Raw genomic sequence first — 27,100 nt, forward strand, 5'->3', positions numbered from 1 at the left:
ATATTTCTGTAGCGAAGTGTTCAAGGTAACCATTAACATCAATTAACCTCGCATGGACTGGTGTTTGTGTCAAGTGAGTACAGCTACTACAATACAGGACAACCAGAGGACACCAACTACTACAATACAGGACAACCAGATACAGGACAACCAGAGGACACCCACTACTACAATACAGGACAACCAGGACACCCACTACTACAATACAGGACAACCAGAGGACACCCACTACTACAATGCAGGACAACCAGAGGACACCCACTACTACAATACAGGACAACCAGAGGACACCTACTACTACAATGCAGGACAACCAGAGGACACCCACTACTACAATACAGGACAACCAGAGGACACCCACTACTACAATACAGGACAACCAGAGGACACCCACTACTACAATACAGGACACCCACTACTACAATACAGGACACAGAGGACACCCACTACTACACAGGACACCCACCCACTACTACAATACAGGACAACCAGAGGACACCCACTACTACAATACAGGACAACCAGAGGACACCCACTACTACAATACAGGACAACCAGAGGACACCTACTACTACAATACAGGACAACCAGAGGACACCCACTACAATACAGGACAACCAGAGGACACCCACTACTACAATACAGGACACCCACCTACAATACAGGACACCAGAGGACACCCACTACTACAATACAGGACAACCAGAGGACACCCACTACTACAATACAGGACAACCAGAGGACACCCACTACTACAATACAGGACAACCAGGACACCAGAGGACACTACAATACACAACCAGAGGACACCCACTACTACAATACAGGACAACCAGAGGACACCCACTACTACAATACAGGACAACCAGAGGACACCCACTACTACAATACAGGACAACCAGAGGACACCCACTACTACAATACAGGACAACCAGAGGACACCTACTACTACAATACAGGACAACCAGAGGACACCTACTACTACAATACAGGACAACCAGAGGACACCTACTACTACAATACAATACAGGACAACCAGAGGACACCCACACTACTACAATACAGGACAACCAGAGGACACCTACTACTACAATACAGGACAACCAGAGGACACCCACTACTACAATACAGGACAACCAGAGGACACCTACTACTACAATACAGGACAACCAGAGGACACCTACTACTACAATACAGGACAACCAGAGGACACCTACTACTACAATACAGGACAACCAGAGGACACCCACTACTACAATACAGGACAACCAGAGGACACCCACTACTACAATACAGGACAACCAGAGGACACCTACTACTACAATACAGGACAACCAGAGGACACCTACTACTACAATACAGGACAACCAGAGGACACCCACTACTACAATACAGGACAACCAGAGGACACCTACTACTACAATACAGGACAACCAGAGGACACCCACTACTACAATACAGGACAACCAGAGGACACCTACTACTACAATACAGGACAACCAGAGGACACCTACTACTACAATACAGGACAACCAGAGGACACCCACTACTACAATACAGGACAACCAGAGGACACCTACTACTACAATACAGGACAACCAGAGGACACCCACTACTACAATACAGGACAACCAGAGGACACCTACTACTACAATACAGGACAACCAGAGGACACCTACTACTACAATACAGGACAACCAGAGGACACCTACTACTACAATACAGGACAACCAGAGGACACCCACTACTACAATACAGGACAACCAGAGGACACCCACTACTACAATACAGGACAACCAGAGGACACCCACTACTACAATACAGGACAACCAGAGGACACCTACTACTACATTCAATGACACCCATCAGGATACCTACTACTACAATTATTAGGACAAAGGACACCTGTTACTACAATACAAGACACCTATCAGAGGACACCCACTATCCAACAGGACACCTCATATTACCCTACAATAGATCATCCACATGACACTTGCTACTACTACAATACAGGACACCCATCAACAAGACACCTGCTACTACAATTCAAGACACCAATCAACCACACAGGGACACTTCACTACACCCATGACAACCATAGGATACCTGCTACTACAATTCAGAACATCCATCAACAAGACACCTGCTACTACAATTCAGGACACCCATCATTCACAGGACACCCGCTACTACCCTTCAGGACACCCATCAACCAACAGGATATCTGCTACTACCTTTCAAGACATCCATCAACTGACAGGACACCTGCTACTACCCTACAGGACACCCACATGACCTGACAGGACACCTGCTACTACCTTTCAGGACACCCATCAACCCACAGGACACCTGCTACTACCCTTCAAGACATCCTTCAGGACACCTGCTACTACCTGTTCAGGACACCCATGAACTGACAGGACACCCGCTACTACCCTTCAGGACACCCATCAACCCACAGGACACCTGCTACTACCCTTCAGGACACCCATCAACCCACAGGATATTTACTACTAATTTAGAGGACACCCACTACTAACCTACTGAACACCAGGTACTATATAACAAGATGCCAGCTACTAGCCTACAGGACACATGCTAATACAATACAGAACACCCACCATACTACAAGACACCAACTACTACCCTACAGAATACTGACCAACCTACAGGACACCCCATTACTACACTACAGGACATGCTGCTAGGCAGCCCAGGTACTGCTGGAGGACTCCCATACAGGACACCTACTACTGAACAATATTGTACTACCACAGGTCATCCACTACTAACATTCTGAAAAGCCAACATTCTGAAACAACCATCAACCTACAGGCCAACCTACAGGGCATCTCCTTTCTCGAGCCATCAACCTACAGGGCATCTCCTTTCTCAGTACCTACTACTTGTTTCAACAAGAAACCCACTACCCACAGGGCACCTACAGGGCACCCACTTCTCTGTTACAATACAGGCACCTGCCTACATGCCTGCTACCTCAAGGGCACCTGTCAATCTGCTTCAATACAGGGCACCTACCAACTTGTTACAATAAGGGCACCTGTCAATCTGCTTCAATACAGGGCACCTACCAACTTGTTACAATAAGGGCACCTGTCAATCTGCTTCAATACAGGGCACCTACCAACTTGTTACAATAAGGGCACCTGTCAATCTGCTTCAATACAGGACACCTACCAACTTGTTACAATAAGGGCACCTGTCAATCTGCTTCAATACAGGGCACCTACCAACTTGTTACAATAAGAGCACCTGTCAATCTGCTTCAATACAGGACACCTACCAACTTGCTACAACAGAGACACCTGCCCAGCTGCTGCCATGCAGAGCACTCACTCTTTCAGTGGCTTCTTTCCTCTTTCTCCTCTCCTCAACACCAGCTCTGCGTTCTTCCTCACGCTGACGTGTAGAAGCTCAGCAATTTTACGCCTTCTCATCTCAAGTTGTCTCTCTCTGTTTTCTTGGGCAAGACGTTGTTGTTCCTTAAGCTCTTCAAATTTCTTCCTTCTCTCTTCTGCCATTCTCTCTCGGGCCTGACGTACTCGTTCTTCTCTGTCTTTTTCTTTGTATCTTTTAGCTGCATCTGTAATAATGGTCTGATGATCTTAGATGGATAGGTCACTTCAGTTAGTTGATAACCTTACTGTCAATATGTTCTAAAACAGAAACAACAGGTTCCTACAGCGAAGTGAGTTGGGATGAAAGCCAATTTGAACAGGATTTAGTTACATCACTGTGCCAGGCTCAGTGTGGGAGGAAAGCCATGTTGACTGCAAATCTTAAGACATTTTTCACTTTGAAACCAACAAGCAGGGTTATGGTGCTGATAAACCTAGAACCAGGGTGAATCTGGATTCAAACCCATGATCATAGGTTTTTGGCACGTCCGAGGGACGTAACTCTATATAGTGAATTGCAATTCTTAGAAGACAGTGCTGCCTGATGACCCTAAGTGGCACAAAAAGTGACTTCAATGATATTATAAGGGGAAGCCAACAATAAATACGTGAGAGGCTTGCATGCCTGTACAAGATTTTACAACACTGTTCACAAGTAACATCATAAAGTTTGTATACACCATCTCTGTGTCCCACCCACTCCCTCTATGTCCCATCCACCACCATGTTCCACCCTATGACACATATGTCCCATCATATCCTTCCTTCAAGTTATGGTCACTTGTCCATGTCCCACTCCCTGACCTCCGAACCCCATACCCATCTATGGTTCCATCCAATCCCACTTAATGTCCCAATGCCACCCCCTCCATGTACCACCCTATCCCAAACCATGTTTTATCACCAAACTAAATGCCCCCCCTCCCTCGTCCCACACTATACTCCTCAATGCCCCACCCCAACCTCTTCAATGTTATGTCCAACCATCTCCTTCCATGTCTATTCCATCCTTCCATCTCTGCCCTCCCACCATGTCCCACCTTATACTCCTCCATGTCCCACCCGTGAAGGTCCGGGTTAGAATGAGCCTTCAGTAACCCATGCTTGTGGTAAGAGGCCACTACCGGGATCAGGTGGTCAGGCTCGCTGACTTGGTTGACACATGTCATCGGTTCCCAATTGCGCAGATCGATGCTCATGCCGTTGATCACTGGATTGTCTGGTCCAGATTTGATTATTTACAGAGCACCACCATATAGCTGGAATGTAGCTGAGTGCGGTGTAAAACTAAACTCACTCACTATTCCATGTCCCACATCATACTCTTCCACGCTCTACCCTATACCTATCTATGCCCCATCCTATACCCCTCAATGTTATGTCAACCACCTCCTTCCCTTCTATCCCTTCCATCTCTCCCCTGTCCCATCCCTTCCACCCATCTCTCTCCTGTCCCATCCATCTCTCTCCTGTCCCATCCATCTCTTCCCTGTCCCACCCCTTCCCTTCATGCCCCACCCCCTTGCCTTTTTCCTTATGTAGTGGGCTTCTTGAGCTGGCAGCAGATGTTGGTCTACTGGAGTTGTTTGAGTCCGTGCTTGCTACTCCCCGACACCCCAGAAAGGCGTGTGTCCACTGACTGTGTGTCCGTCCCCGGCCGGGGACTACCTTTGAAGTCTCCAGCGGGCCCCATGCCTTGTGTTTCACTGGGAGGTGTGCCTGCTGTTTTCTTGTCACTCATGTTAGTGACAGGCCCCATGCTCTGCGTTTCACTTGAGGGTGAGCCTATAGGTCTCATGTCACCACCTGGCCCTATGTCATGCAATTCTCTTGAGGGTGAGTCTACTGTTTTCATGTCACCCATGTCTGTGCTGATTTGGGTTGGATCTGGTTCATAGCTCAGGAAAGATCCATCGTCAACTGCTGACACATTTTCTTTCTGTTCTTGTGACAGGTCGTCACTTGTTGAAGAGGAATCCAGGGCGGCATTTAGCAATTCTGAAATGAGATACACAGGATAAGTACACATGACAGTTGCATGTTGGCAGTGTATTTACCACAATGATCTGGTTGAAAAACATGGTCAACTTGGATGGTGAACCTGAGGCATTCCCTGTTGAGAGAGCTGCGGTGAAATGGGGTTTAACATCATATTTAAGAATAGTTCGCTCACATGATGACATTCATGTGCGTGTATGTGTCGCTGCTTGTACTACTAGCCCAGACTAGAGCTGGTTGCTTAGTGCTTGCTCACATGAGTACCCCACTTAGACATATACTGACTCCGAGACAGCCAGTCCTTGTTGTACTCATCAATGCCGAGCGCCAGGCAGGGACCAACAAGTACCATATTATAACGTCTTTTGGTATGACGCGGCCGGGGGCTGGTGAGTGAGTGAGTGAGAGAAAGGGTGAACAAATGAGTTATCATGCTGCATTCAGCAATTGTCCAGCAACATCACAGCAGGGGACACTCGAAATGGTCTTCACAGATTGTATCATGACAGACGACATGAAAAACACCATGACAGATAATGACATAAAATTTATATCATGTTCAGTCACTGTACACTAACTACATGAGAAACCAGTTGTTTTATAACTATAGTGCAGAACACCAGGCAGGGCAACAACGTGTGAAGACCATTTCTAGTGTCCCTGCTGTGATGTGATAATAACTCACTTGTTCACACTCACTCACTCACTCACTCAGTTCAAACCACTGACATTCTGCTCTCGGTACAGATGCACTCTCTTGCATGCATGAGAGAACTCTAAGAGAAACATCCTGCAACAGTTCTTACAATAACAACCAATCAAACTAGAAGAAAAATGGGAACATACCAATATTAGGACATATTTACATTTGATCATCGATAAATCGGTTGGACGAGCTATGCTATTTCTGTTAAACATCACTGCACACCCAACAAACATCATTCTTAGAATCATGGCCACCATTTTGTATCCAGTTACACAACAAAAAGAGCCCCAGAATCAATGCCAATATTTCTGACAGCACTGGCTGACAGAGTTTATCTTGGTGTGATGTTGGACTCTTGGGAGACAACTGTACACGTTCACTTCAACTACCCAGCCACATAATACAGATAAGCAACAGAATTGATTTTCAGAGTCATGACGCCATGTTCTCAACAACAAATCAATATTTCTGCAATAAATCAATACCTTTTACTGAGCCATATTATCAGATTATTACCTCATTATGAATGGACGTCTTTGACTAAGTCATGGTTTAGCCCATGATCCAGATGTACAGATCAATTGTATATTAATAGAGGTCACATGACAATGTCCCTTCTTTGCAGTGTTATGGTCTATTATTAGCTATCAATACAATCTAGAAGAATGTACCCTTCACAAACTGATATCATATTTACTATACTGACACCTATCTTCTAAACACCACTAGTCCAGAGCCACAATTACTGCAAGCAAGACAGCACTGGTCATATCTAAATAGCCTGGAGAAAATTTTGGACTTATACATTATGTAACATAACAAAACAGGAAAACAACTGGTCCCTCTAAATTTTCACACCAGCCTTAGACTTGAGCACTTGTTACCATGTATATTTCTGTAACAAAGTCTTTTTGAGCCAAGTAAGCTAGATTAAAATCAAGCAAAAAGAATAAGTTCTGGCTGGTAGACATGACAGAGGATTCACGAACAGACTGTTACATCATCATAAATAAGCCCAGGGGTAATAAGCCCCGGCTTACATAGGGTCAGCTTATATGGATAGCTATGGCACACTTGATCATTACCTGGACACATCAAGGATCAGTTCCCCAGGACCAATAATGTTCAGAAACAGAGGCATGTGTATTCAACGGGTGTCAGCAGTCTGATTGAACCAGAAGCACTGTACATTCATTGAAAAAAGAGTGCATGAGTGAGTGAGCTGGGTTTGGGCCACACTGAACAGTATTCAAGTTACATTATTGAGTTAGGTTTTACACCACCTTTAGCAATATTCCATCAATATCACTGCAAGGGACACCAGAGATTGGCTTCTCACATTGTGCCCATGTGGGGAATCGAACCTGGACCTTTACGCATGACAAGCGAACGCTTTACCCACTATGCTATCGCACCGCCGCTCAAGTTATATCAAGACACTTCAGCTTATTATGGGTGGGAAGCCTGAAGTGTTGCAAATGTAAGACCTTTACCACTATCTTAAACCCCACAAGAGCCTGGATTCAAACCCACGAACACAAGGTTCCTGCCCAAGGGAGTCAACTCTCGCATTGTGGAATTCAGTTCCTTTACTGGGCCATCAATAACCCTCTTTAAAAAATGATACATGCTAAACTGATGTTTTCTCATAAAATAAAAACAAGCATTGTCACTAAGGTGACATAATCCCCCGAAAAATTATCAAATCAAACTCATAAAGTAATGAAAGTTTAAGATGAAGTTAAATGTCAACAAAAACATGACCAGTCAACCTCTCTTGATATCTTGCTCTTTAGTTGTTCAAACACACACGTTGTCAAGACTGACTTTGACCTTGACATGAATGTCATAGTGTATGAAATATCCACAAATAGTACTAAAGAAATTGCTTATTGAAAAACATTCAAGGGAAGTCTTAAAAGTCTATGAAGAAAATCCAGTGAACCGATCTTGAAATATCTTGCTGCCAATTCAGGTTAACATGCTGAAATCTTCAAAGTGTCTCTGTGACCTTAAAATTAAATTGAATGGGCCCTGCGCCTTCCCTAGATAAATCTTGGTGTCAAATTTGAAGAAAATCCAGTGAACGGTTCTTCAGATAGCTTAACATGCAGGTGTACATGCGGAAATCTTCAAAGTGTCACAATGACCTTGAAAATTATGTGAAGGTCACCAAAATCGACTGGGCGCTGCGCCTTCCCTAGATAAAGCTTGGTATTGAATATGAAAAAAATCCAGTGAACGGTTCTTGAGATAGCTTAACATGCAGGTAAAACGTTAAAGTCCCCTTGTGACCTTGAAATGAAGGTCAAGGTCACCAAACCTGACTTGGACCTTTCTTATACTGTGATCAACCTAGGTACCAAATATGAAAAGAATCTAGAGAACGGTTCTTAAGATATTCCAATTCGTACGTACGGACGGATGGAGCCTAATACTATATCCCCCGTTTCGCGCTAAACACGCTGCGGGGGATAAAAATATCTATTTGTTGCTTGTACCTTTGTCACAGCAAATGCTAAAACATTCTGTTAAAAAATTAGATCATGCAATCCATTGTGAAAAACTATTGGATGTATGGTATAATACAAAACTTTGTACATTGAATAGCATGGTAGTTTACATACAATAACATGTCAAGTCACACCTGATGAAATTTCAAATCTGCATACGCATTACAAGTAGTATACTTCATCCTATCCTGCTCAAGGTATCATGATAACACAACAGCAACCACGACAGAATGTAAGATCTTTTTTATCCACAGAATCAGGTGTGGAAATCTCAAAATATATCTGTTCAGACTTAATCAACAATTTCTCTGAGCAAGTTGAAAGCCTATCCCCGATAAAATCCAGGGGACAAACATGGAACCAATCAATCATGCAGTTGCTGTCATTGCTACCGTTTCCTACATGATCAACTGTCCGCTTGACTGAAAATGCACACGATTTTGATAAAACAACACGCATGAGCTACGAGTACACAAGAACACTGGTACCAGCTGGGACACACAATCAATATAGGTACAATATATTCTAATCTAGATATGCTAGTGACAGACCTATCGCAGTTGCTCTACCATACGAACAGTTGAACAATATTTCAGCTGACCACACAATCAATATAGGTACAATATATTCTAATCCAGATATGCTAGTGAGAGACCTATCACAGTTGATCTACCATACGAACAGTTGAACAATATTTCAGCTGACCACACAATCAATATAGGTACAATATATTCTAATCCAGATATGCTAGTGAGAGACCTATCGCAGTTGCTCTACACTACGAACAGTTGAACAATATTTCAGCTGACCACACAATGACTCACCTTCACATGTTTAAGTAAAAGCAGACATTAGGTCCATGTTCAATACGCTTCTCATACTGAGAGGTTTAGTAATTACTGCGTCTCAGAAGAATTGATTTCTGTATTCACTCTGAATAACCAAAATGACTTTGAAATGACCTCCAACCATGCAAAGGAGGGAGAATTATTTTCAATTTGTAAGTCATTATAGGTGACTGTTAAATGTTCCGTGACGACTGTATACTTTAATGTAAAATATAACCATCCACTGAACCATGTATATTTTTTCTATGAAAGATGTAAAAAAACACACCTGATTGTCGGCAGATTCATATATTTCAACACAAATGCACATCTTGATGAACTGGCCATTAAATCGCCTTGGATATTCCTGGCTCACATCCTGGATATCTTCCCGATACTGTATTGCAGACACAAATCTCCCAATAAAGAGATCAAAACCAACCCCACAAATCATGTTTCACATCCTCAAGTCATCTTTCCAAAACTATGCCCAAAACCACACAACACACCTTACACAACAGAGATTTGCAAATCCTTGCAAAGTGCTGCGTGACAAACGCCAAACTGCTAACCTCCGTTCTGGCATCGCTGCTAGAATGGCATCAAATCACACGATGCAAAGGTGACATTCAGACGACCGATCATCACAAGACGTGACAGCCATCCTGGTCAGTGTAGCGCTAATGGGAGACAAATGATGTTGGTGTCAGAGCACGAAAGGTTATTAAGGTTTTGCGGACAATTGACCCAACATCTCTCTCCTGCAACAATGAAATGATTTCTTTTTGTTTATCAAGCCTTGGATCAATACCACCACACCGACTGACCCGAAGGAACATGGTACTCATAAGCTCGGCAATTTCCTTCAATATTAAGAGCTGAGGCAATCAGCTCACGGACGCCAAGACGTGATACTGCTGGTTTAGAAATACCACCTCAGTGCTTATATTCAAGAACTGATTTCAAAGTTGGTTTGTTTGTTCCAGACAATCTGCAAATACACCCAAATATATCACTGTTTCATGTATAAAATATCACATCAGCAAATGTGTATGGCTAATTTGCATGTTTTGTTTTCTTAATTTTACGTGTAAGTTGAAATTGTGAGATGAGAGGGACTCATCCCGATTTCTGACTCTATACATCCAAATTTGAAAATGACATCTACCTTGCAAGGAATATTTTAACAAACAGTAATATGAAATAAATGTTTGAAATGTATTGTGACTGTCCTCAATTTTTCAAGATCGTCCTAGCACACCAATAAACATGCTGAAGGCACATGTTACCTTACAGCCTGCACTTACTACAGCCTACATACTACCACAGCCTACATACTACAACAGCCTACATGTCAATACATAGTGTAAGCACAGTAAGATGTAAAGAAACTGTTCACAGCATCAAGCACATAATAATATGCGAATCCTTCCCCCCAAGCCCTAACACTGCATAAAAACCTAGATCAGGTGATACCCACAGATCAATAAATTTCAACATGCAGAATATCAGAAGATGGGCCCTTTATCCTGAACCCAAGCCCTAACACTGGACACATAAAACCTAGTCTCTTCATTAAACCACCGCCTCACATATTTTTTGCTGAAACCGCCGTTTGAAAGATCTGTACATAAGATTAATATTTCATCAACCATGACAGTAGCAGAAAAATATAGCATTGAAACCAAAATAACAAAAAGTAGTTCTCAACTAAGCAGTATCTGCAACCATTTCTGTAAATCAATACCTCTTGCCTGGATATGGTTGTAAACAACAGGTTCCAACGAACTGGAAAAATCTACGTTTTGTTGGAAAAATCTTCGAAGCGACAAAAATAATGAAGTTTTAAATAATCGGTCACCCAACAGACACAATCCCAAGGCTGTACATAAAGGTGTTAATGGGGTCCAATAGGTCAACTGATCCCTCCCAGGTGACACAACTAATTATCATAATGAGAACATATCTCGTTATCTATCTTTGATCAGTCTCAGCCACTCAGGTGCGACATGTAGGACAGACATCCTCCACCTTCATGGACAATCAGGCCATTGTGACGAGGCATCAGTGCCGACAGTTTTATACGTGTCCATAATGAGACTACGGTCAATGCACAAACACCACAAGCCTCGGACAACACGAGCCATCTCTTTGGTGTATTGTCTCCACTATTGACTTGATAATACCATGACAATAACACTGATGAGATTTCATCACAATAGTATCAATGATGACAAATAATTGGTCAAAGCATGTAGGCTGTCGTTATTTTGCTACAGCAGACATACAAGTCATCACAAAATTAAATAGATGTTTTACAACAAAATAATAATTATAATTAGTAATCTCCAACTTGCAATATGTGCCCAAACTAGCCTAACATGGCTACATTTTACAGTTTACTATTAGCTGATTTTACTAGACGCCAGCCCTCGAGTGAGTGAGTGAGTGAGTGAGTGAGTGAGTGAGTGAGTGAGTGAGTGAGTGGGAGGGAGGAGCGAGCTTGAGTGAGTATATTTTTTGAATAGATTTGGTTTAACCCCGCCTTCAACCATATTTCGTTTACAATAAACTATGTTATCAACAAACACGCATATAACGAACAGATGGAAATACGGAACTGCTTGTTTTTGTCCCGCCATGTATATTTTTTTGGAATAGTTGAGGTCAAATAATTCTTGGTGATTCGCAACATTAGATGGTTATACTTACATATGTTCTATTTTTAACATATCTCTTGACTTCTATTTTTATTCATGGACACTGATGATAAAATTTGTTGCTGCGAAGTATGTCTTCAGCATTACCAAGGTCACTGTTTTGAGCGATATCAACATTAGACAAAAAATTCATCCCTACTTCTAAAGATGAAAGAATCTTAAGGAAATCTAAAGAAACATACAGGATCTGAGAGGCACTCTCCTGAAGGCAATCTCTTGGGAATTTCACTTTCAAAGAAACATTTTTTTCAAAAGCTTCTAGAGATTCATTTAAAGTCAAATATATATTAAATGTGAAAATAACATCTTCAAAACAGAAAAGAAACTGAAGTTCTGAAAATGAGCTACAACTTGTGTTCTGACAAGAAATTTTGACATCAGTGAAAAAAATTGAAAATTGATATATTCTGGTTTACCCAAATTGTAATTTACCAAATCAGGCTTGAAGTGCTTCAGTGCAAGCATGTAAGTGTATCCTTTATGGTGGTAAGATGAGGGGAGGAAGGATGGATGGATCTATCATTGCAAAAAGCTCTCTTAAGCCTAAGATCCCGTAACTTTTCTCGTAACATTTGTGCTTCTTATACTTACGATAGTCGTAGCGATATGAGAGCTTTGTGAAACGGGGCCCAGGTATGTAAGATTAACATGCCGAGTCATGACATCTGCATGTGTTAGGAAGCTTTCACAGTGGAGTGAGTGAGTGAGTTTAGTTTTATGCCGCATTTTAGCAATATTCTAGCAATATTAAGGCTAGAGAAACCAGAAAAGGACTTCACACATTGTACCCATGTCAGGAATCAAACCCGGATTTCCGCATGATGAGCAAATGCTTTAACCGCTAGGCTACCCCACTGCCCTGTTTCAGATGGAAAAGACATACATACAGCAGTAATGTTTAAATCTGTGATGATGGTACCACCTGGTGCAGAAAAACCATAAATTAAAGTGTGATTTAATGCCGCAGTCAGCAATATCCCTGAGCTACGACAGCGGTCTGTAAATAATCAAGTCTGGACCACACAATCCAGTGACTGACATTATGAGCATCGGTCTTTGCTATCGGTATACGATGACATGTATGAACCGAGTCAGCAAACCTAACTCACCTGATCCTCACATAACAATCATTCGCTGCTGAAGACCAATTCTAACCCAGAACTCAACGGATCTAAATCAATGAGTCAGCCATATTTAACTGTAAGAAGTCAAATCTCAAGTTCCATCATTGACTAAAGAGTTCAGTCTCAATATATCAACTCAAAGCATCATAACATATCAATATATTAACAACAAAATACATGATTCTGTATATGTGTACATTCAAAATTCTCCATCGAAAACCGTAACCTAACAAGGCTAAACATATACAAGGTTGATCCATCAAAACATTTAATTGAATTTTCATGCTTATTCATGCCTTCTTATTGTCCCTCTAAACCATAAAGAACATAATGGTTTCAGAGTAAATTCTGAGTAAAGTTGGATGACATCAGTATCTACAGAACCGATCCGCGACTTAGCCACAAGTCTGAAGCCGAAGACTATACAGCTCAGCTAAGAGGTCAATATATTATCAGACAACCTAAACCTAATGAAAATGATGGCAAAACAGTTAGTAGTCTCAAAAGTTTACAGCAAAAACTGCATGAGCAACCAGCTGTCCACAAAACTGCATCCTGGACTAAGCTGTACATTACAACAGTAAGTCATACTAAGCACTAAAAGCTTCTTGATCTGCATACACAAGAAACAAATGTTACTACCTCCATAATCTGAGGTATATTAAGATAAGAGCAATATGACCCAGATGGTAAATCCCTCTCACTCTGCTATGAGCATGTCCGTACTGCTAGAAGCACCTACTGCCAGTCTACAACCTGAGCCTACACAATCACTCCCGGCTAATCCCTACGATATGTACGTCTGTCAGCACGAAATGGACGAAATATACGACAGCATGTCAAATGCTGGACTGTGACCTTTCTCAACTTTCATCAGACATGAAATTAACAGGACCTCTGCAGGTCATAGTGGTGATAGTTGACAAAAAAAGGACATCACAGCAGTATGGCTGTCACCGATTTGGAATTTGAGCATTGAAATATTCACAGAAACATTGATTAATGACTGCGGTCTTGTATTTATCTCTATTCCTGTAGCAGATACCAAAACGTTGCAAAATATTGTATAGATACTTGGTCATGTAGGTGCTTTGATCTGATAACTATTTATGAAACTTGACTGTAGTTAGAAATTTACAAAGTGCAGAAGTGTTATCCCCACCTCTGTGAAAAAAAAATTTACCTGTGGAGCATATCCCTCTAACCTTTGGATGTCACGATATATGTGCACCCCCTTCTCCAAAATCCAGGATCCGCCCCTGCACATGTATCCCAATTGTGTAAATCAATGCTCATGTTGTTGATCACTGGATTGACTGGTCCAGACTCGATTATTTACAGACCGCCACCATGTAACTAGAATATTGGTGAGTGTGGCATTAAACAACCAACCAACCTATACACCTGTGAGTAAAAATGCTTCTTCAGAGCTACAGATAACTTTTTGGGTCATTGAGTTATGTACTCGCTTGTGCTCATCCCAATTGGGTATCCTAATTTTCCTTTGAGTAACTAAATAAATTGTACTCATCTCACTCAAACTCAATTGGGTATTTTGCTATTTCCATTAACTTCAAATATACAATAAAGTTTAAATGGTACTGTTTGTTATTTATATTTGATCTGTAACATGAGAAACGATAAGAAAGACTGCAGTTGCCAAGTTCATGTCCTGAAATAGAATGTCTCAATATACCACAGTTATTTTATTTATCCACCGGTACGCAAGCTAAGATTTGACAATTTGTGTGTACGCATGTAAGATCACATTTATTGAGTATTTACAAAAGTTCAAGCGTACTTGTACGAATAGTCTTAATAGGAATTGAGTTTTCACATAAATATATGCGTAATTTAAGCAGATACGTAGCTTATCAGTACCTCTGCTTCTTCATACTTGAATAAGTGTTGAGAAGTGCCCTATCACTTGGAAATGTAATGAGTACATGTTTTAGCACAATAAGAAATTGGCTATATTTATCTAATAATATAAAACCTGCATTGCTTACATACTATTGAGGGCCAATGACCCGAAACACCCTCCACCCTCGCCCTCAAGTCAGTGAATGTCAATGTTATCATGTCCTTGAGACCTTTTGCAGTTTGTTCCTATAGTATCTCAATCTGGGGTCCTCATAAATTTGTAACTTTTAAGATCATGATTAGGACAGGAAGCCATTGACTTTCATGCTTAATTTCTAACACTTGAATAACACGTTAACTTGATCAATAACACTGGTGATATAAACACACCATTTCACACACTCCTGTCACAAGTTCAATACGCTTTCTTTTACAACAAAAAAAGAAGGTTAAACTCTTGCATTCCATACCATTAATGTCAATAGACAGCACACACGATAATTGTCCCACAGCAGTTAAAGTGTCCGAAACCCCTGTATAGCTGATATCCAACACACATTGAGTTTGTTTACAGGATCACAATCATGCCAAAGGACGGGATAGGCTAACAACAATGCAGTCCACTGGAGCGATGGCGATCATTACAAAGGTGAATCGCACTTTGACCGGGCGTACATTCCTCCTGTTTCCACACAGCAACCACATGCAGCCTTCAATGTAGAGGCCATTCAACAGGGTGATTTGCTGAATTGCAGGTTCCATTGTAACATTCTGTCACACCAGATAACATTGCATACTCTAGCATCATGTGCAAACAACAATCACCTCTAATGATGCAATGCTATCCTTGGAAGGCAACCCAGATCATCAGGCTTCAATGGAGATGAATGGTTTGTGGATATTACATGGATTCCAAAAATTAGCCTTGTTATTAAAGTAATTTGTTTCTGTATAGTCAGCTGAAGGAAAATGATAGTGTTGAATTCTCAACAAAACATTTCTGAAGTCTGGGCCAAATATTTTCAGTGTCAACCAAACAAAGCTCTTTTCATTTTCAGATATAATGTCAACATATGGACTGTTATAAGCTACGCTCCTAGGCTGAACAGAATTTCACCAGACTCTGGTTTCAGACTAGTGTTAATCCATGGTAATTGCAAAGATTCTTTGTTTTGTCCAATATCATACACAATATATTTATTTATTTACTTAGATAAAATGACACATTAAGTCCAAAGATCAACTACATAATTATCTGCAGACATGTCAAGTTTGAACTATACGTGATGTTGTAATTTTCAGTATCTTTCTAAAGATTTGCTTATTCCTTAACTTGATATACAGACTCGACCATTCCAATAAATCCTTGGAGGTAACAGTACTCCCTTGAGCTTGTTATGTTACCTACATCAAAAGACATTTGAAACGTATCACAGCTCATTTCTTCCTGTCATCAACCTGTTGCCACGGTTACATACCAGTACATTATTACAGAACACATGATACCATTGGAAAACCAGAATCATTGGCGCCAAGCGATAAAACAATAGCAACATTTTTAACAGCTGATTCGATACCTTATAATCCTTTATCATCCTCTGGTTCCCAATTTCAAACACATTTCGATCTTCATCATGTATTCGAAGAACTAATGCACAATAGTCAGTATGTTCAGTGATCCCTGACAAGCTCCAGCCGTTCTTAAGTTAATTACTGGGACAAGGCAAACCTTTTAGATAGAGCTTTACAGCCAATATTATTGTAGGAGACTTTACCTTGAGTGGTGGCAGGCCTTATGATCCCTGATGTTACATTCTTCCCATAGCATTGTAATCATGGTGAAAGTAGCACAAATAAACAGTCAATGTCTATACCATCAACAATACTTCTATTTCATGGCAGCTGTCAACACTGACGCTGAGTATACAGCAATATGATAAACACACACAAATATATCTCAAACTTGTCCTTTTTTAACACTGTAATGCTAAAACGCCCCACAACTCGGAGACAAGAATCATTTTGTCCTCAAACTCCACACTGGCATTCATCCGCAAAGACTTTCACACTGACAAGTGTAAACTTCTCCTTAGACTAATGCCTAGTCTCTGAATATATACAATTTTGATAGTAACAAACAAGCCCATTTAAATTGAAAAGGAGCCCCAGGGAGACCAGACCTGAGGAAATCTAGACTTGCTTTATTTAGGGTTTTAGCACTGCAGAGAGGGCTTGGCAGTAGGGAAAATAATGTGGTTCAGGGACTGTGAGACAGACTAGCTTCTCCTCAAGAACAAGTCTGCTAGTTTCATTTTATCATGGATGGCATCAATGTTGTACAACAGAGAATTCGGCAAGCAGCACACTCCATGTTTCCCAGCACTACCTAGTAAATAGCCTTCAACATACATCACATTGGCTTCTTATACATGTACTGGAATCTGCAGTTACAGTGCACCTTCACAGATCATTTGAGCATCTCCAAGGTGGTTATGTAGTGATGTAATTCTGTACCATCCACTTTACGAGGAAACTGGAACGTCTGTCTAGATTCTGTCTCACAAACAGCATAGGTTTCTTCTCAACAATGTTGACAGAAATTAGGTCTTATTCACTGATTCTGTCATATCCATACCTCAAGCACTGACAGGGGTGGAAATAACCAATTGCCCGACATCCCACTCCAGTGTTTTTTTTCTGTCGGGCAAGCAAATCTGTATATCATGCTGTACCGGTGTCCAGTTGACTTTCCAATGTTAATTATGTCGTTTATTTAAAAAATCAACAAGAAAATCGGCCGGTATAGTGGAAAAATTATCAGAGCAAGTGATTTCCCATGTGTCACTGTACCGGAGTACACTAGCAATTTTAAAGTGATTTCCACCCCTGACTGATTAATAAATCACGATTCCAAAGGTGTATTACACACATTCCATGTATTCTGTACATGTTGGAATAGAAGTTTTAAGTGAAAGATCACAATGTTGCTTTGACAGGTTTCCAATTTCTATTTAAAACAGAATCCTTAATAAATCTGTTGTAAGAGAGAAAGAAAAACATTGTTTGTATTGGACATAGTGCAATGATGCAATCTCAACTACGAAACCTAATTCGAGCAGCACAACACAACAGTGAGAAGTCCAGATTTCTCACACAAAGACTGCTGTTTTAACTCAACAGCAAGCACTTCGCAACTGTCATGTAGAGGAATTTCAAATATTTGATATTCATTACAACTGCAGCTATATTAAAAAAATCTTTCACATGGGGCAGGCATAAGGGTAATAGTTCACAGCCTATTGACCTAGGATACAAAAACATCCAATTAACAATAGTGGTGTTCCGATTAATTGAAAAAATTGAAGATTGGTCGCAGTGACCTAACGACCAAACAATTGATCACATTTTCTCATAATCGAACACAAACGATTTTGGAACTAATGTTTTAGTCTTTGAAACACTTGACGATGTAACATATCTTCGAAGTTGTCAGGGCCTGAAAACTTGTTTAATTCTTAGAAAAGTCACTTCACTGACTGAAAAATTATGACTTAATATTTCTTGAAGACTCTGGGAAGTTAATGTTCATGAAATATTAGTCATCACTTCAAAGTAGCAAGTTGCACCATGTTATACATATCTGCAATAACAACCTGGATGGGAAAATCTGAAAAATGACGCTAACCAATTTTTTTCGATGATTGTTCGTTGGTAATGAAGCAATCATCAATTGTGATATTTCATCCAATTCCCAACACCAGTTAACAATTACTGTTAACAAACAAATACCTAATGGCAGACATTGTAAGGTAGAAACTAGACTAACAAATGAACATATTCTACAGAAAACGGTTCATTAATAATAATTTATCATAATATATAAGGAGCCCAGTGGCTTTCTTTATTTCCTGAAACTGTGACTGCCACATATTCTAGACTTGCGTGGGCTTTCTTGGATAAATTTGTTTCAGGGTCTGTATGACAGACTAGGTAGAATCAATTTACCATATATGGCTTTGATAATGGTTTATGTAAACTAACAAGGCAGTTGATCCAACTAAGCTTTACGTCTGGGACTAACAGGCCATGTCTGTCTATGTCTAAGTCTGCATGGAAGAGTGAGTTAAAACATCACCTCATGTTGCGCTTACAATTGTTTCAGCTAGCACGTTTGGACAGGGCTGCATGTATCTGTACATAGTGATAAATCATCACCATCACTAAAAATACAGTGTGATGTCAGTCAAGACCCAGAAGTACATCATCAGCCAAAAACAACATCCACATTCTGTCAGAAATACAGAATACATCCTAATTCAAAACTCGGGAAGGAAATGGCCTTTAGACCATTAGTCATAGACTCGTGAAAATCCAGATGACTAGTCGTTTTCTTTGAAAAACTGGGAATACATATTTTACAAAAACCTATCTGAAATGACCTGCAGATTGCTTGGATATATGACCAATGGGATCTACCCTGAAAACTGAGTTTATTATCAAAATCCCTCATTAAAACGTGAAACACATTTCAAAGCAGTAAGCTGTAGAATCGCAGATAGATGACACTAAACATAAATGGCCTACCATGTTTAAAGTTATTCCAAACCATCCTGACTCCAGCTAAGCTCTGCACATTAACATCAGCTGATTTCCTGTGTTGCACATCACTGACCAGGCAGCTGGGTGGAGACAGATGATTGACACCTGTCAAGGCAGGTCAGGTTCTCACACCAGTGTCAATAGCTCTGCTCATTAGGGCCACAGTATTACACAGGCCTGTATAACCTGGGACATATTACACAAGGAAGACATATATCACAGGGCTATGAATGAACAAGACATGGAATTCCACAGGCTGACAGTCAGGATAGCCTCAACAGGCTCATGGCCTTTGGAAATTCCTCATGTCTACTCAACTAAATATTATGAAGAACTTTACACTCTGATAAAGGTTTGAAGTGGTATATTCCACAAGACAGGGGAGGAAAGTAGCACCAGCCCGGTTTTGTTTATGTCAGAAGGTATCCTAAGAGTTTGTAAAATTTCAAACATTTTAGGTATTGCTATAATAATATGCTACCACTTATTCGGGCCAGTACACATTCTTTATGAGTGAATATCCATCTCTGCATAATCTGAATACTTTTCAAACCTGAAAATAAATCAGGATAGTTTATACATAGTTAGTGCAGCATTAGAAATTAAACAGAAAGCCATTAAGATCAAGGTATACTGGTCCAAATTTTCAACTGGGAACTCCCACCTTATTTGGTGTCCTTTTCAATTTAAACGGAGTTGCTGTTCTTCATCGAAAGCATATATTTTCAGAGACGAAGCTTTAGTGTAGCGGCTGACAGATATCTTCCTGCTCCGTAAGATGCATTATGACAATAAATGCCACACTCACACGAGACAGAACCCAATCTTGGCACTGGAACAGTTTTATGGCTTGTTGGCAAGGTACAAAATGTAAACAAATGTGGCAATTTCCACATCACAATCTAGATACTGGATGACCTAAAACTTATCTACCCTGTACAGTGGTCCAACAATTTAAAAATTGAAAACCTGAGAATCTTCCTAATCATAATCTGCTTCAAGTCAAGTGATGCACAAAGTATGTAACCGTGGTAACAGTGCTCTTTAAAACTACCAGTACATGAGGCGGAAATCTTACATTTTTAGTTCAGTTATTTCTTTCTCATGTTGTTTTAATTCATATTCCCAGATAATTAAATCTGAACAATATTTGAAAACTTAATATACATGTGAACATTTAATATTTGCAGGTTTCCAAATAAAACATGCACTAAACATTAAACCTATCTTCTCCCAATCTTTATACCTGGGGGCCCTTTCACGTAGCAACCTTTACTAAGGTTAACCTTAACTCCCATTCTTTAACATTGCGCTAAGGTTACCTTAGTGACTTACGATCACCTTAGTGATTTGTGAAAAAAGGCCCTGGGTGTCGCTACCTAACGCTAAACAACCTTTAACATAGACTTAGCCAAGACAGTCTGTCTTAGCGGGAGTTAACCTTAACGCTAAGACAACCTTAACGCTAAGACAGTCGTAAGTCTATGTTAAGGTATGGGAGTTACGATCACCTTAGCCCTAAAATCGCTTTGTACAACGGCACCCAGGTCACTGATATAACTTCATAGTTTAGCTAGTAATTACAATAACATAATATTATACTCTACAGCAAATATACTATTCAAAAGAAGAAAATACAATTTGTTCACATTCCTATACTTAATCTTTCCTGGGTGCACAGATTTACTATGCTAACACAACTAAAGTCAGGGCTACCTTAACTTGTTTTGAGCTGTATATATTGATTCAGGTAGGAATAATGTTCATGCCTTTATAACCAAATATTAATTCCAAGAGACCTGACAAACTGTTCCCATCAGAATTTGAAGCCAAGCATGTCTTAATGTAAAGTGGGCAACTCTTAACATGAATGAAATTGACATGGAAATAGACAAGCTTCCTGCTTGATTGTGTCGTCGCTTTGTCTCTTCACATGACAGCCGGCAGCTTCAAACACGTGACAGTGCCGTCTGGTACGAGGAATTAATGCACGGTCAGCCTTTTTCAAAACACAAGTGACATACGTGAACAGATCCTCATCATATAGGATTGTAAACTGTGAATCTATCTGTTGTGATGTCGTGCGTGTAGAAATGACAAAAATACTATTATCCTACTGCATATGTTGCAGATATAGAATTAAATATTGAGCCTTTCAGTACATGAATAATGCACACAACAGTAAGTTGGAAAATCAATGTGGAATCAATAAAACATTTACATAAAGTGCACCAATTTTTTTCATTTATAGCTCAGGAAATGCAAAATATATTGAAGCAAGGTTTTATAATTAGAACGCCCTGTTACATGATCTATATTAACTTCATAGACTTCTTATTTGATTATCACAAAAACTGGGGACGATATTTTGTCAATGACAACGTCCGCTGCACTAATGCCAGGGAGAGAAACCTCTCAAAATTTCCCATTACACCACAGGACCAGTGAGCGGACAATAATTGGTGATCGGAAAAAAAGTAACAGGAAAAAAAGTAACAGATTTTGCTAGGAAAAAAAGTAACTGGAAGAAAAGTAACACTTTTTCAGTTTTCAGTTCATTAACAAAGTATAACAAAACAATTACAAGCACATTTTTTGCATCCATAAGCAACTAGTAGTGATTTGCTTTACTTAACGTCGCACGCACAACTGAGGTATTTCGGCGACGGGTTATAAAGAAATGAGGGGAACAAAAAATAGAAATTTTGAAAGAGTGGTGTTACTACAAAAAAACAACAACAACTGAGTATTAAGGGAAATTTGAATGAAGTTGTTTATACCATCAAGTAAAATGAGTTGGTGAGAAGTTGCTCAGTAAAAACAAGTAACAACAACATCTTAAATAAGATTATCAAAGCTCATCCTAATCCTAATTAAGTGTTTATATGAAAACTGCTTCTTTTTTTCCTGTTTCGTTATTTCCTGTTACTTTTTTTTCCTACATTCCAATAATTAGTATTCCTTTCTGTACTTCCCTGGTCCAAAATAACATTCGTAGATTTACTTAACTACCAATACAATATTCACTGGCAACCAGCACCACTGCAAACTTATCGCTTAGTGGTCCTGATGAATTTTTACTAGCCAGGGACCACAGGACCAGCGTAAATTTTGCACACTGCAAGCCCCAACCATTTTGTTATCAGAAGGAAACAGTAGTCAATTATTTGAGAGGCCTACTTTGTTCGGCTTTTAGAAACATAAATGCATAAAAAAGGTCATCTTAACCACTCAATACCACAGAAACTGCAATTCATTTATTCAGAGCTGCCATTCAAAATTTCACTTTTAAGTATTTCAAAAGCTTAGATCATAATTTGATCAAACTAAATCTACAGATTCTTATCTATTCAATCAATAATGAAGTTCAATTTGTTTCCCGGAAAAACAGGTGCAACAGTAAACAATAAAACTACCCTCCAACCATGATAACTTTCTCAGTTGCCTCAGTGTTTGCATAATAACGAGAATATAACTGCCACTCAACTATGTCCATATCACAAAGCGATCTTTGCACTCCAGCTGTCATTGCATCCGCAGGCAAAAATTGTTTTAAAATAGCAGTAATTCCTAGTAGTAACCATGGAAACAAGTACTATTATTTTATTCAGGAAATGTCATAATAATGGCAGTGTTTTAGATCACCTGTTTGAAGTCAGACATATCGAAGAGTTCCATTTTCGCTTCAATGTGCAATTTTAGGTAATAGTAGATTAAAAAAATATTGACACCTTCTCCCGAGTATCAAAATCTTACACACTACATCCACCCCCACCCAAAAAATTATTTTGTTTATACAAGTACATACTACATAGTTCAAAAAAGGTTAGCTATCATACACTTTCAGGCAGATAATGTCATTCTTGTATTTGGGCACAGGGATCTAATCAAGAATACAGAGCAGCTAATGACTCCGTTGAACAAAATATGTAAATAAACAAATATTTCTCAGTAAGACTTGAAGAAAATTATTTCCTCAATATTTATTCCACAGTCAGGCAATATATATCTTCACTGCATTGATCCACGTGACAATTTATCAAAAATCAATTTCAGCAACATAAACTATTTGCTGAGCAAATAAAGAGCTTCAGTATTGTGATCTAAGTGTAAATACCCCAGACAAATCAGAACCACATTTACATCTAAAGATATGGATATATACTGCCATGTGTGAAGTCCAGCCTGTAAGATACAACCATCACTCAGAATTCCAAGGCAGAGAAAAGCAGATGCATCACAGGGAGATAGATGTTCAACCTCATCAACACTATCAGATATCAAGCAGGTTAAATAAAGGAACACCCCCTGAAGATCTCAGTACAAATGAAACAGTAATGGTCATTAAAGGAAGTCATCAAGCTGTACACAAAGGTTGGAAGACCTAAAGAATCATGTGACCTAAATGTAACAATATTTATTTATTAAACTATCATTTGAAATGGAAATTTTACATCCACTTCCTGCACTCAGCCTGTCAATGATTATTTGTGAAAGATTATTTTACTGGTTTGAGCTTTTTCAAATATACACACCAAAAGTTTTTTTACAGCTGAAGCTTTGTTTTCAATACAAACAAGCACTTACTTCAATGAGTGCCTAATACAATGATATGCATGATGCATGAATTTCATATGAAATTAACTTCAGTATAGTCTGTCGGACATTAATTATTTTTAACACGAAACTTTATGCAGGAGACAGTGACTTGATAAAGTGAGTCTTCAGATACATAGCCATTAGTATGACTTAATTGCCCAACTGACTAGACTATCCGCAATTTCAAACATTGTCGGATGTATTATGTCACAACACTAATGTAGACTTTGGAAAAAATTATGAAATATCTTCTGACACCATGGACAAAAATTATGAACAAATTGACTCAAAGAGCAGAGCTAATAATTTTCTGAGAGGTTAATATCAATCTCAGCAACTTAATTCCAAAACGCTGAAACACTACAGAAATATTTACATACTGTCGCCAGAATCTGCTGAGAATTGTTGTCAAGCTAGCAGTGTCTGGCCCGGTCAAATCAATACTGTTCCCCTGATACGACGCTTGTCACAACCATATTGTGTGTAGTGAAATGAACATGCAGTGTAATCAATTTCACCTTGCACATTTCATCCAATGTGATGGAACTGATAGAGACTATACCCACTTGAGATATGATTGAAATAAAATAAAATTAGGACATCTTCATTAAACAAAATGGCATATTCATAAAAAGAATTCAGAATTTTCATCATTTAAGTCTTTAATGTGCACACTCCACAGATAATGAAATGTCTCCTTAACAACAGATTTCTGACCTAAATTATTTCTATAATTACACAGCTAAGAGGCTCAATCAAATACTTCGTTGTCATATGTAGGTCTCCCATACTACCAGTATCCCACAGTGGTAAATACTAACAAATAATATTTCAATACATTAGGAAAATACCACTATACAATGTCAATGTCTTTTAAAATCATGCATATTTTCATCTTGTTGGCGAAGTAATTATTTTAATGGAAATTGTGAAATAAGCACCTGATTATTGAAATAAAAGAAACTTTAAACCCACAACCTGCACCCAATGTGTCAAATATGAAAGCATTGTGACCAAAGTAGCATCCAACAAAATGCCAGATTTGGCCCCAAAAGGAGGTCCATTTAGAACTAAAAACTTTAAAAGAAATATTGATCACAAAATCGAGGATAACATTGTAGTGGGAATGCCAATTATTGTGGTATATATTGCAGTTAATACATGAATCATTGCTGTCAATTGCAATCCAAATCCAACACTCATCACTTATAATGGGAGAAGCTTCTACAACTTTTCTGAAGCTTTCGTCAAGTACCATTGTTCCTGTCCAGTGAAGTGTAGTCACATGTACAGTTCTCACATTAACACCCAAATCTCAAGAATGAACAAGTGAGTATGGTTTTACAACACTTTTAGCAATATTACAGGGGTGGAAATAACCCATTGACAACGTCCCACTCCAGTGATTTTTTCTGTCGGGCAAGCAAATTTGTATATCACACTGTACCGGTGTTCAGTTGACTTTCCAATGTTAATTATGTTCTTTATTTAAAAAATCAACAAGAAAACAGACGGTACAGTGGAAAAATTATCAGGGCAAGTGATTTTACATGTGCCACTGTACCAGAGTACACAAGCAATCTTAAAGTTATTTCCACCATTGATATTCCAACAATATCACGGTGGGGGACACCAGAAATGGGCTTCACACATTGTACCCATGTGGAGAATCGAACCCGGGTCTTCAACGCAGCGAGCAAACACTATAACCACTGGGCTACCCCAGTGTCCCCAAAATCTCAAGAAATGATACCACACCAAATACTCATGCAAGATGGTTGATCAGTGAGCCCATTCTTCTGCACCCCAATGCAATATTGCTGGAATACTGATACTTTGCAGGGTTTCAAATACCCCATATATTAGCGTGCCTTGACACGGTAAATATCGAAATGGCACGGATACAAAATGTTCTTGGTGCCCTTATGGCACGCCTAATTTTTTAGAGACATAACACACCTTTAGTCATTTAACAACCAAACAAAACACTTATGCAAATGACAAACAAGCAAAAACATTTATTGACTTTATCGCCCAGGAAATCACTGGAATTATGATGGTTGAGGTAAAGAAATCTGGTTGTTTTTTCATTTAGAGTGTTGGAATTACTGATAGTTCGGCTATTGAAGAGGAAAGTGTGTATGTTAGATATATTGAAAAAAGTGAACCTCTCACACAATTCTTAGCTATTAAAGGTGTTGGGAAAGCAGAACAAATGAAACATAAGAAAGCCATCTTAAACAGAAGACATATCAGTGATAACAGAAAACCTGTTACATTTGTTGTTTTCTGACAATAAATTTCAAAAGATCATCATCCTTGCTACTGTCATTTATTCTAAAAATGTGGGCACACTTGATTTTCTGAAAGGCACACCTAAAATATTTGCCTGGTGCCCTAGGCACACTTAGAAAAAAAAGTATTTCTATCCCTGCTTTGGGTGCAAAACCTTGATTTCAATGAAAATGATTTTTTCTTAAAACACGCAAGTTTTCTACTCATTTAGTACCATAAAACACACACATTTCAGCTCAACTAATGCCATAGAACACACACAACGTTTCTGCTCGTTAACCACCAAATTTATTCATGAAACTGACACTTCACATTATTCACTGTGCCAAGAAAATGATCTAAAAATGATCAACATGCAACTGTGAGCAGCCTATTACTATAATGTTCCCAAATGCTGCATACTAGAATAATGAATTGTCCCTTTAATCAATTCT

The 27,100-nt window shown here is 39.4% G+C and overlaps 1 protein-coding gene across 1 annotated transcript in view; it reads right to left on the bottom strand.

Annotated features, from left to right (window-relative positions):
- Positions 1-27,100, bottom strand: part of LOC124269258 (ensconsin-like) — a 64,941-nt gene that overhangs the window by 37,330 nt on the left and 511 nt on the right. The window contains 4 exon segments of the mRNA XM_046704269.1: positions 3,361-3,429; positions 3,432-3,607; positions 4,949-5,158; positions 5,283-5,420. Coding sequence (XP_046560225.1) covers positions 3,361-3,429; positions 3,432-3,607; positions 4,949-5,158; positions 5,283-5,420 — 593 coding nt within the window.

Source organism: Haliotis rubra, unplaced genomic scaffold (genome assembly GCF_003918875.1).
Source record: "Haliotis rubra isolate DU_JTF1 unplaced genomic scaffold, ASM391887v1 Scf143, whole genome shotgun sequence".
Classification (NCBI taxonomy): Eukaryota; Metazoa; Mollusca; class Gastropoda; order Lepetellida; family Haliotidae; genus Haliotis; species Haliotis rubra.